Raw genomic sequence first — 13,945 nt, 5'->3', positions numbered from 1 at the left:
TAAGTTACTATTGAATAGCCTAACTCTAATAGTATACTTGACATTACTGAGAAAATAGGATTCCACAGATAAATTTTCTTTATAGTCTTTTTAGGAATATACCCACGGTAACAAGAACTTGGATAAGGAATGAATGCAAAGTTCTAGTGAGTAGAATTTCGTTGAGAGAAAATATTTTTATAACAGCTTTTGTTGCTCCTTTTCCTCCTAAAATTTCAAAGTTCTAGTGAGTACAATTTCGTTGAGAGAAAATATTTTTATAACAGCTTTTGTTGCTCCTTTTCCTCCTAAAATTTAAACTTTGCTGCCTTAAGTTTTAGTGAAAGAGCTGTCATACAAATAAATGATCAATGTCCCTATATGTTTATGTGTTTATTCCAAGTAGAAGACTAGGATAAACCTCAATTAAAATACTATGTATTTTCTTATTACTTGCCTCTTTTGCATAAACGTGTTGAACTTCTGGATAATTGAGTAATACCAAGGTACTTCAAAACGTTCATGAAAAGATTTGTATTATCTTTCAACTCTATTTTTCTACAAACTTTTTGAAGTACAGTCATATAATTAGTTGGGTTCTGATTAATTAATATGGGATTTATGTACACATATTTTATATGTCTTTTTTTTTTCCTTTTTGTCTTTTTTACTGACCGGCAATGGGATCGCAACGCTCGGTGTCACGCCTGCACCGCGCTCAGCCAGTGAGCGGGAACTGGTCTCCACATGGGATCCGAACCCTTGGCGGGAGCGCCACCACACTCCCAAGCGGCGCACTCTCCAGTGCGCCACCGGGCCGGCCCTATTTTATATGTCTTAATAAATATTCCTATAGTCACAAGTTTTAATTTTTAAAAATGTGGTAACTGTAATTGATTTTATTATACCACATGTAAAAGGACTGTGTGTCTGAAAGAGAATGATGAAACTCATCCCTTAATTCTCATTATTTTTCTTCCTTTTGTTTATCCTTCGAAGAAAGCAGAATAGCAGCCTCAGTATTTGTGTGTATTTATGAAAAAGGGAAGTGGGTGGTGGGGAAGGTATAGCCAAATTCTATGGCTCCTGATAGCATTCTGGTGTCAAATCTCCTTTTCCCATCACTGATGGAATACAGCTGAAAAAACATTAAACTATTTTTATGATGATGAATTTAGCAATTTCAGTTAGCTAAGGATGAGGAAAACTGATGTTCAGAGGCATACTCTGATTCAGAATGGGGTTTTAATATATTGTATTGTAGTGAAACATAGGCAGAGGTCTATCTACCAAAATAGAACACTTGAGCATCATAATACTCATCTCAGTCAACTGAAGTGTTTAGGACAAATTATGAAGTCCACTCAGCACTCCGAAATATAATCCTTTTTTAAAAGAGTAATTATCAGTAACCTCCAGGTAATTGACCATACCCAAGCTAGCAAGTGATTCCAAAGAATTACTAGAATCCAGGCCTCATTTTACAAGTCAAATGAAAGGGTTCTAGGAAAAACTTTTCACTGGAAACTTTATGAATGATTACTTCTTTTAATTCCTATAAGTAGCATTGCTTGTATTTTTTATAAGTCTTATTTAAGGAATTTGAAAGATATTATATAAGGCAAGTTATTTAGCCAAGGATAAAAAAGTCAGGTAATAGTAGCATTCACCCACCTTCACTAACCAGCTCACTATTGTCTGACTGCTTGCAAGAGATGATCTTTTCCACTAGTTGATTGTAGCTGCAGTTACCAACAGCTTTTACAATGTCATCAGTCTAGAAAACAAATGACTGTCTTATTAATCATGATAAGATCAGAAACAATAACAAAAGAAACCCACATCACTCTTAAGGATTTTATTGTAATATAATACTGAACATACATAAAGTATTACTTATGAAAAAAAAAATCAGCACTAAAATCAACACCCAACAGTTTCCAATTTTGTTTATAGCTCAATACAACACATTACAAAACATACTGCATAGTTGTATTCCAATTATGCAAAAATTGATAAAATGGAATTATTACATGCAACTTTATTTCTTAAGGTTTATAAATATGTATTTACATGACTAAAATATAAACTATTTCAGGAGAAAAATAAGAAAATTTCAGTGTTTTAAAAAAACAAATGTTTCACATTTAAAGCAAGCCAAATTTAAAGATGTTAATTTATAGAATTAACAGAGATCTTCCATTTTATTTATTATTTAGTTCTTAGAAAAGTATAGTGGAGATACGAGTAGTGAAAGCTAATGTTATTTTCCTGGAGAAAGGTTAATATATGCTAATCAGAGACAGTATTTGCCTCATGATTTTTGTTTTATCTTTGTCTTTAGAGGTACAGTAGAAAAGTAAATTCAAACTTCTAAGGTATAAGAAAATAAAATTGGGCATCTCTACTCTCCCTCCATTCTGCTTTGACTATTGAAGAAACAGAGGTTTCTGCTGCCTAAACAACCACCTAAACAACTTATTCTGAGTGCCTTCCCATCCCTAAAAACATATTTACATTTATTTATAAATTATTTATATGCATTACTATATTAACATATTATATATAACAAAAATATAAATTAAACAATGATATAAATAAAAATAAGAGGGCCAATGATTTTTTCCTACATTTAAATGATCATCTTGAATAATTACTCTTTGAATACCACTGGTCTTGACATATATCTGCACAAATAATACTCTGGACAGTGGTTCTCAAACTTGGGGAGCTTGTTAAAAATATTTAAAAGAATTCCAGGTTCAAGTTGCTTCTCAATTGTCTAAGTTTTTGTTTCACTGCCCAAGTGATTCTGATGCACAGCAAAGTTTGAGAACCACTGCTGTAGGCTATAATTTATTTTCCCTGTTCCTACAAAATTCTGCAATGTCTTCTTAACTCATGCAACTGGGACTGATGGTTGATTAAGATCAGTTAATTGAAAAAGTCAGAGCAGGAAATTGTGGAAAATGTTACAATATATATTAAACATTTCACATTAATATAAAACACAAAATGTATCCAGTTGTCAATCTTTTGGTTCAGAGCCAAATAAGACCTTTTCTTTGACAGAGGATCCTTAAGTATATCTTTGACTTCCAGTTATTATTTATTTAAAACAAGAACTTAGACCCTTCAGAGAGAATTTGAGGGCACCATCTCTTTAGATGTTCATTATTTTTCTCAACACCTTTAGTGACTCAACTCCATTAAGTTTTACCAAAGGATATAAATTTTAAATTCTAAGGAATCCATAAAAATACAACTGGAATAAGAAATACAAGATCAATATATAAAAATCAATTATATTTCTATAGACTAACAATGAATATAAAGATTTCAAATTTTCATAGGCAGAATCTCTACATTAATATATCATTCAATTAATTTATTTGGGTGCCTATTACATGCTGCTATGAACCAGGTGCTATTACAGAAGCTGCAGACACAGCAGTGAACAAAATAGTCTATGCTTTCATAAAGTTTATATTCTAGAGTAAAAACAAACAATAAAAACAAACAAATAATAAGCTAGATAGTTGTATAGTGGTATGCAGCTGTTTATTTTCATTGTAGTACAGTATTCCACAGTACGAATATATCATAATGTAGTTAGTTATTCATTCATCTTTTGATGGCTATTTGAGTTGTTTCCAGTTTGGAGCTATGACAAATAAAACTGCTATGAACATTCTTGCATGTTTATCCTGTTGTACACATCAGGAGTTTCTCTAGGGCATATGCCCTGTCAAACTGCTTAGCCTTAGGGTATACTTATCCTCAACTTTACTACATAAAATAAACTGTTTTCCAAAGTAGATGGCCAATCCATTTGTAGGGAATAAGAATTCTCTATGCTGTACATCTTCTCCAATATTTAATATCATCAGCCTTTTAAATGTTAGTCAGTCTGATGGGTGTATAGTGGTATCTTGTTTTGATTTTAATTTGTATTTCCCTGGTGACTAATTCATATGTTTACTGGCCATTTGAATAACCATTTTTGTGAAGTGCTTTGTCAAGTCATTTGCTCCTTTTTTTTACTGGATTGTCTATCTTTAAAAAAACTAGGAGCTCTTTAAATCCTCTGGATATCAATCCTTTATTCATCAAGTAAGTTACAATCATCTTCTACTCTGTGGCTTGCTTTTACATTATCTTTGGGATGTCTTTAGATGAACAAAAGTTCTTAGTTTTAAAGTAGTCATGTATTACCAGTGTTTCCTTTATGATTAATGGGTTTGTATCTCAAGAAATCCCTCCCTACCTTGTAAAGTCAGGAACACATTCTCAAACTTCTTCAGTTTTCTCTTTTACAGTGAAACTTTAATGCACATGGAATAGAATTTTTATGGTGTAAGATGTGGGAAATAATTTCATTTTTTTCTTTATGATTATTTAATTGTCTTGGCACCTTTCTGGAAGGACTGCCTTTCCCTATTGCTCTATGGTGGCCCTATTTCTGTCTATATAAGCATGATCTTTTTAGGCCTCTATTCTCTGTCATTGGTCTAAATCTTAATTACAATATTTTAAATATTTTGTTTCTGAAAGAGCAGGTCCTTCCTAGTTGTTCTGCTTCAAGAAAATCTTAGCTTTTATTCTTGGCCCTTTCCATTTCCATATAAATTATAGAATCAACTTGTCCAGAACTCCCCTCTACAAATATGCTGGTATTTTGTTTGAGATTATATTGAAACTGTACTTTACTCTTGGGAGAACTGACATCTTTATAATTCCAGTCTTGAAATCTAAGAACACAGTACATCTTTACATTTACATAGGTCTCTATTTCTCTCAAATTTAAAATTACTCCAGAGGTATTATACATCTTTTTGCTAGATTTATTCCTAGGAACTTATGCTATATAAATGACATTTAAAAAATTTCATTCTCTGTCACTTTAAAATCTTTTTCAAAGAATTTTACTTTTGTTGATCTTCTTTATTACATATCTGCTCTCTATCTATCTATCATCTATCTATCTATCTATCTATCTATCTATCTATCTATCTATCTATCTATCTATCTATCTATCTATCTATCTATCTATCTATCTATCTATCTACTATCTATTTGGCAGCCAGCTGGTACAGGGATCAAACCCTGCTTTCTATTTTAATACTTCTTTGCTCTTTCTTAGGATGGAAACATAGCTTGTTCATTTTCAGTCTTCACTTTTTCTTTAACATGTAAACATTAGGCTTAAAAATCCTCCCTAAAACTGTTTTACCTGTATCTCAGAAGTTTTGATATGGATTTAGTCATTGTGTAGTTTAAAATATATTCTAAGTTTCCCTATGATTTTCTTGACCCAAGCAGTCCCTAATTGTTGTTTTTCTACTGATATCTAGACTGTTTGCTCTCCGGCTAGAGAATATCCCATATTCTGTATGTTTTAAATCCTCAGAAATTTGTTGAAACTTGCTTTATGGCACAGCATTACATCAATTTTTGTAAATTTCATGAGTACATGAAAATAACGTATAGTCAGGGATATGAAAAACATGGAAAAGACATAAAATGTCACAGACTAGAGAAGACTAGGAAGACATGTTATTCTGTAACAAGATCAACAAAAAACATTAGTGAAAAAATTTATGAAATCTGAATGAAGACTGTAATTTAGTTAGTAGTTACATACCAATACTAAATTTCTTAGTTTTGATACATGTACCATAGTTACATAAGATGTTAACATTAGGGAAAACTGAGTGAAAAGTACATGGGAATTCTCTGTAATATCTTTGCCACTTTCCTGTAAATCTGAAATTATTCCAAAATTAAAAATTTACTAAATTAAAAAAAAAAGTATGTTCACTAAGTTTTCTCCTCTTCTGCTTCTATCAATTACAGAGAAAGGTATATTAAAATCTTCCAGTGCTGCAATCTACTTCTCCCTCAAATTTTGTTAAATTTTCCTTATGTATTTTGAAGTTATGTGATTAGAACCATACAAATTTTATTTTTTATTGTCAACTAATGCTTACTTGCTGTGGCAATTCTCATGGGTCCAAGGAACAAAGAGTCAATCGGTATATATACTTTCCAGGTGTCTCCAGGAGCATAAAAATTTAAAACACTTTTCTTGGCAAATTAAACATTCTATCATTAGTAAAGCATTTTGACTTAAAGGCTATTCTTTCTAATATTACTATAGTTATTCCAGCTTTCTTTTGATTAGTAATTGTATGCCCTCTCTTTTCCCCCACTTTTTCCTTGCAATCTTTCTGTATAACTACACATTATTTTATATATGTCCTTTAGAATAGCAAGTATTTTAGGCCAGCCTCAGATTCATTGTCTTTTTTTTTTTTGTCTTTTTCTTGACCTGTAAGGGGATCGCAACCCTTGGTGTGGTGTTGCCCGCACCGCGCTCAGCCAGTGAGTGCACCGGCCATTCCTATATAGGATCCGAACCCGCGGCGGGAGCGTCGCTGCGCTCCCAGTGCCATACTCTCCCGAGTGCGCCACGGGGTAGGCCCAGATTCATTGTCTTTTAACTAGAGTATTTACTCTTATTTACACTTACTATAATTATTCATATATTTGAGTTTATTAAATGCACCATTCTCTCCATCCCATCAGTTCAACATTCCTTTATCTCTCCTTTCTTCCTTCTTTTTAGATTAATTTTTCTCCTTCTACTAATCGAAAAGTTACCCACTATATTTTCTGTGCTTTTCATGGTTACTCTTTAGAAAAGCACTGTCCAATAGTACTTTCTGCAATGACAGAAATATTCCAAATCTGTGCGGACCAAAAGTATATCCACTAGTCACATGTGGCTATTGAGCAACTGAAATGTGGCTAGTGCAACTCAATAACTAAATTTTAATTAAATTTAAATTTAAATAGGCACACTATGGCTACTATGTCAGACACAGAAGCTATACAAACTAATATCTACCCTTATCGAAGTCACAACTTAATTACTCTCTTTTTAAACAATTAATTCTAGGCCCTTAGAATGCTCTAATTCCATTTAACCCTCCTCCCAACTTAATATTATTATTTTGCCAATGCTAGTGTTCTTTTTTTTAAACCCCCAAAGATAATGTTATTATTTAATACAGTCAACAATCATTCAGATTTATCCATATATTCATCGGGTTATTATCTTTCCATTCACCCTTCCTTCTGGGATCACTTTCCTTCTGACCAAAATATTTGTTTAGAATTTCCATTAATAATGGTCTACTGGGAGCAAACTTATCATAATTAATCTGAAAAATGACTTTGCTTCTTTCAAGAAAGATAATTTTACTGGGAACAGAATTATAGGTAAACATTTGTCTTCTTTCAGCACACTAAATATATCATCCCACTGTCATCTGGCTTCCAGTGTTGCTATTAAGGAGTTAGTTATCAATTCATAATGGGGAAATACCTTCTCAGTAACTGAATTCTGGTGACCACTATCCAAAGAACTACAGATATTTATTTTTAAGACAGTTATTTGCAGAACACAGAATCAGAATTCAAAGAACTAGCCAGTTCTGAAAGTTACTACATACAGACCTAGGGATTTCAAAATTTGTCTTGTTCTTTTTTTCTTCTCATCAGTGGAATCCTTCTGTCACAAAGCAGGTAAGTAAAATAGATATATAGCAGAGCCCTGAGGCTTCTCCAGTAGTTTGAAAACCATCATCGAGACCAGAAAAGTCTGATGAACAATCTCTGTCCTACATTAGAGTACATTTTTTTCTGTAAGCATATGAATTCAACTGTTTATCATACAGTCAAAAGCATAATCTATGTCCAGTTTTTAAGAACTCAGGCTTAAGTTCCTCAAGCTCTCATCTAATTTACCTCAAGAATCTAAACTACCTGGTATTGTCATCTGTCAGATCCAACATGGCCCACCTTGGATGTGTAAACTGCTGGGCACGTTTACACTTTTCACTGATATTCGCAGAGACAGAGTGCCAATAAAAATACAGATATCCTGCTTATAAGTAAGCCATTCTTCCACTGCTCAGACTACCAGTTGCTTTTACCAGTGGACAGGAATGAAAAAGCACTGCCAAGTCCTTGCTATTATGATCTCTCCTTCCCTGTAGTTAATGCATACATGCTGCACTTCATCAGTTAAAGTTAATTGACAGCCTACTATGTGCCAGGCACTGCTCTAAACACTGACATATAAAAGCCCAGCTTTCATAAAACTAATGCATACATGCTGCACTTCATCAGTTAAAGTTAATTGAGAGCCTACTATGTGCCAGGCACTGCTCTAAACACTGACATATAAAAGCCCAGCTTTCATAAAATGTATATTCTAGTGGGTGATGACAGTCTACCAGCTAAAGAAATAAACAATAATTCCAGATAATGATAAGCATTTAAAAAAAAAAAAAAAAGTAGGGTCATGGGAGAGAAAATGACTGGGGATAAGGGAGGGTGACTAATTTCAACAAACTGGTCAGGGAGGGCCTCTCTAACAAAATGATATTTGACCTAGGACCTGAATAATGAGGAACCAGAAATATAAAGATCTGGGAGAACAATGGGTTAGGATAGGAAAATGGTATTCCACAGTGGGCGATCAGCCAGTATGAAAATCCTGAGGCAGCTAGTGTTGCTGCAGGGTAGTAATCAAGTAGAAGTATATGAGGTGAAGTTGGAACAGGTAGGCCGAATCTAGATCATGTGGCCTATCATAAAAACCCTAATAAGTATTTTAAACCTTATTTTAATCACACTGGAGGCTTTTAAGGATATGAGGAGGGCACAGGGACAAAGAGAAGCGTTTATTTCATTATTTATTTTATTCTGAGTGCCAAGATAATTCAATGGGGAAAGAATAATGTTTTCAACAAATGGTACTAGGACAACTGGATATCCATATGCAGAGGAATAAAGTTGGATCCTTTCCTCAAACCATATACAAAAACTAACTCAAAATGGATCATATTCCTATATGTAAGTGTTAAAACTATGAAACTGTTAGAAGAAAATATAGGAGGAAATCTTCATGGCTTTGGGTTAGGCAAAGCCCTCTTACATAGGACACCAAAAGCATAAGCAACAAAAGAAAAAAATAGATGAATTAAATTTCACTGAAATGAAAAAGTTTTGTGCTTCAAAGCACACTGCAGTGGATTAAATGGCCCCCCAAAGTCCTTAAAGCTTAATCCCTGCTGTAACTGTTGAGGGTGGAAAACTTTATTATGGTAATTGAAAGGTGGAGCCTTAAAGAGATGATTAGATTCAGAGGACCATGCCCTAGTGAATTGATTAATACTGGTGGTCATGGGTATGGTTTTGAGGGCTTTAAAAGGACAGCATGGGAGAGTCTCTCTCTTTCTCTGCTCTGCCATTTTGCCATGTGAGACCCTGTGCTACTGAAATCACTACCAAAGAAGGCCCTCTCTATAAGTGTTCCCTGGACTTCCCAGCCTCCAAAACTGTTAGCAATAAATTTTGTTTTCTTACAAAGTACCCAGTTTCAAGTACTTTGTTATAAGCAACAAAAATGGACTAGTACAGATACCATGAAGAAAATGAAAAGACAATCCACATATGAGAGAATACATTTCCAAATCATATATCTGATAAGGGAAATGTACCTAGAATATATCAAGAAATCTTGCAACTCAATAACATAAAGACAAAAAATAAAAAATAAAAAAGCTGTGCGGTAAAGAATATGGCCTTGCCCGAAGAGAGGTCTGGCTGATGTCTTGGCTCTTGGGAGATAACCTCTAAACGCTTGGAATAATAGGAGTGACTTTGTTATACATGGTGGTCCCCTTGGACCATACCTGTACTTTATACTAACAAGATGACTCATGGTGGGCCCCTTGAACCACATGGTGTCAGCCCAGCCTCCAGGGAGGAAAGGGCTGCAGACAGAGTTCAGCCACATTGGAATCAATCATGCCTACTATATTAGGCTGTTTCTGTTGCTTATAACAAAATACCTGGAACTGGGTAATTTACAAAGAAAACAAAATTTATTGCTTACAGTTTTGGAGGCTGGGAAGTCCAAAGTCCAGAGAACACATCTGGTGAAGGCCTTGTTGGTGGTGATAGTGATACAGGGGCCTCACATGGCAGAATGGCAGAGCAGAGAGAGAGAGAGAGACTCTCCTGTGCTCTCCTTTTAAAGCCCTCAGAACCATGCCCATGACCACCAGTATTAATCCATTCACTAGGGCATGGTCCTCAGAATCTAATCACCTCTTCAAGGCTTCACTTTTCAATTACTATAATAGGGTTTTCCACCCTCAATAGTCACAGTGGGGAATAAGCTTTAATGACTTTGGGGGGCCATTCAATCCATGGCACCTACATAATGAAACCTCAATAAAAAAACTGAACACTAAAGGTTGAGAGAGTTTCTTCCAGGATTGGCAACACTCCATGCATATTGTCATACATCAGTTTCAAGAGGTAATGTGTCCTGAGGACTATGGAAGTTTTGTATTTAGAACCCTCCCAGATTCTGCCCTATGAGTCTCTTTCCTTGGCTAATTCTAACCTATACCTTTTTCCTGTAATAAATTATAGTGGTGAATATAATAGGTTCCAGTGAGTTCTATGAGTCTTTGTAGTGAATTACTGAACCTGAAGGTAGTTTTGGGACACCTCTTAGCTTGCAGTTGGTATGAGAAGTAAGGGCGGTCTTGTGTGGACTCTTCTGTCTAACTTTGTAGTTGTGCACTAACTCCCTGAAGTTGGAGTCAGAAGTCTTGGGCAGACTTGGAAGTCTGGAGTACTGTCCCCTTATCCTCATAATTTGGCTAATTCCAGGTAAAAGCACACAAAAATATGTATCAAAAAATTAAATTTAGATTAATTTGTCAAATTAATAATTATTCCTACATTTGTGTTTAAATAATTTAAATTCTTCTACTTACCTGAGGATCTACTAACCACCCATGGTACAAAGGAATATCAAGAAGATCAAATACTATGCATTCCGGTGTATATTCGAACACTCGAACACCAGTAAATTTTACATTTACATCCAGACCTGTCTGTAGTTTGTGCAAAATAGCCATTGCGTCACTCATATTCTGAAAATAGAAAGGGGAAAGGTATGGTTCAGAAAATCGAAACAAGAACAACAAAAAAGGCATTTAAATACAAGAACATTTACTTATAATTTTACATCTTATCTAATTTATTCATCCCTCCAATAAATTTTTATTAAATACCTACTATATGCCAGGCACTAATTTGAGTTCCAAAGATATAAAAGTGAATAAAACAAAGTTCCTGTGCTCATGCAACTAACATTCTAATGTGAGAGACAAACATGTAAATATATAATACAATGTCAAGTATTAGTAAGAAAAATTGAGCAGGATAAAGTTGTACAGAGTGCCAGGAATTAAGCACCTATTTTAGACTGTGAAGTCTAAAGTCAAAAGTTTCTAAAGTCAAAGAGAAAGTTTTCTCCTAGTTCTTTGTATATATCCCAAAGAATTGAAAGCAGTATCTTGAAAAGATATTTGCACACCCATGTTCAATGCAATATTATTCACAATAGTCAAGGAGTGGAAACAGCAAAATTGTCCATTGACAGATGAATGGATAAAGAAAATGTGGTATGAACATACAATGGAATACTATTCAGCCTTAGAAGGAAATTCTGTCACATGCTACAACGTGGATGAACCTTGAGGACATTATGCTGCATGAAATAAGCCAATCACAAAAGTACAAATGCTGTATGATCTCACTTACATGACATATCTAGAAGAGTCAAAATCATAAAAATATTAGGTAGAATGGCAGTTTCCAGGGGCTTGAGGGGAATGGAAAATGGGGAGTTGTTCGACAGGTATAGAGTTTCAGTTTTACAAGATGAAAAAGTTCTGGAGATCTGTTAGACAGCATTGTGAATACTGTTAACACTACTAAACTGTACACTTAAAAATGGTTAAGAGGATAAGTTTTATATTATGTGGTTTTCATCAGAACTAAAAAAAAAAAAGAAGCTATCAAGCTATGAAAACACACGGAGGAAGCTTAAATGCATATTATTGAGTGAAAGAAGCCAAACTGAAAAGGCTACATACTGTGTGATTCCAAATGACATTCTAGAAAAGGCAAAACTATAGAGACAGTAAAAAAAATCAGTGGTTGGCATGGATCAGGAGGAGGAAGGGGTGAACAGGCAGAGAACAGAGGACTTTTAGGACAATAAAATTATTTTGTATGATACTATAATGGTGGATACATGTCATTATGCACTTATCAAAACCCATAGAATGTATAACACCAAGAATAAACTCAAATGTAAATTATGGACTTTGGGTGGTGAAAATGTTTTAAGGTAGGCTTATCAGTACAACAAATATACCACTCTGGTGTGGGACACTGATAGGGAGGCTGTGTGTGTAGAGTGAGGAGGAACAGGAGGTATACGGAAATTCTCTGTACTTCCCACATCCAATTTTGCAGTGAATGCATTAAGCCTAAAATTGTGAAAGAAAGAAAGAGTGAACAGAAGGAAAAAGGAAGGTCTCTTTGAAAATGATGCTTGAATAGAGACCAAAGTGCACATTCAGTCTTGGGATGCTCTGGGAAAAGAGCATTCCAGACAAAGTGGACACTAGTACAAAAACCCTGATGCAGAAATGAGTTTATTACTGTGTCCATGAAAAGCAGGGAGTCCAGTATAGCTAGAGTGAAATAAATGAAAGTTGTAGGAGATGAAGTCTAAGAAATAGGCAGAGTCTGGATAACAAAGAGTTAGTTGTTGGCCAAATTAGGGAGTCATTCTGTCCATATCGTTCTTTTAATTAATGTGGTCACACAAGTCTGTAATGAAGAGTATTTTAAAACATGTTTTTCTAAACATTTTAACACATTAAATATGGATATACTTACAGAGGATATATTTGATAGAGCAAATAAAAACCTATAAAATTTAATAAACTTTTGACACTGTTAGATACTGTAGTCTACTGGAGGGGCTTATAAAAGAAAAAGTGTACATGAAATAAATCCTCTTCTAGGGCCGGCCCGGTGGCACACTCAGTAGAGTGCGGCGCTTGGGAGTGTAGCGGCGCTCCCGCCGAGGGTTTGGATCCCATATAGAGACTGGTCCGCTCACTGGTTGAGCGCGGTGCGGGCGCGACACCGAGGGTTGCGATCCCATTGCCGGTCACGAAAAAAAGACAAAAAGGAAAAAAAAAAAAAAAAGAAAGAGAGAAATTCTCTTCTATTAAAACTAGGAACTCTTTGAAATTTGAAAATGATAAATTTAGGTCATAAAAATAAAGTTCTGTTTTACCAAATAACTTATAAAATTCCATTCTAAGAGAGTATACAGACTGCAAACAAAAATTCAAATGTTTAAAATTAATGAGTGATGCATTTATAATAGGATAACATTGTTACACAGTCTTTGACCTTTGTCAGTTTCACCTCTTCCTAATATGTATGTTTTCTCCAAAATAATATATTTTCTCAACCTTCCCAAAAGCTGAACCCTTAAAAACAATCAGCTCACATTTTTTTCCCTTAGATGTTTTAAAACTTTTCCTAAAGCCACAGCAATGTTGAATCTGAGAAAATACTAACAATTCTGAATGATCTAAGGATTACAGTTCTACTACCACCAATTTTTCTTTCTGTTTTTGTTAAATTCTTGGTTGCCAAGCACCCAACTTCCTTTAGGGGCAGTGTAATTTCTAAGGCTCCTTGGCTCATTCTTACACCTTCATATATTTGCTACATTAATTATAGATTATTTAGTACTAAAATAACTGAATTAACAGCACATGATAATCTCCATAAAGATTAATACAACTGATAAAAAATAAATTTATAAACAAAGGTTAAAAATAGTATTTTTGCACCTTGTTCCTAATTCCAAAATATAACCAATATTATAAGATGTAAATGTAAAGAACAGTTGCTTACATCACAAGAAAGGATTACTACTGAATCCTTTAAGGCAGTGGTTAAACTGTTTTTTTTTTTTTTTTTTTTTTTTTTTTTTTTT

General features: G+C 34.3%; 1 protein-coding gene across 1 annotated transcript in view; it reads right to left on the bottom strand.

Annotated features, from left to right (window-relative positions):
- The window catches only part of FAM63B (family with sequence similarity 63, member B), a 72,752-nt gene that overhangs the window by 19,915 nt on the left and 38,892 nt on the right, over window positions 1-13,945 (bottom strand). Inside the window, 2 exon segments of the mRNA XM_008577128.1 lie at window positions 1,654-1,756; window positions 10,845-11,003. Coding sequence (XP_008575350.1) covers window positions 1,654-1,756; window positions 10,845-11,003 — 262 coding nt within the window.

The sequence above is a fragment of the Galeopterus variegatus genome, unplaced genomic scaffold, assembly GCF_000696425.1.
Source record: "Galeopterus variegatus unplaced genomic scaffold, G_variegatus-3.0.2 Scaffold1453, whole genome shotgun sequence".
In the NCBI taxonomy this organism is placed as follows: Eukaryota; Metazoa; Chordata; class Mammalia; order Dermoptera; family Cynocephalidae; genus Galeopterus; species Galeopterus variegatus.
This window is presented reverse-complemented; position numbering and strand designations above follow the sequence as displayed.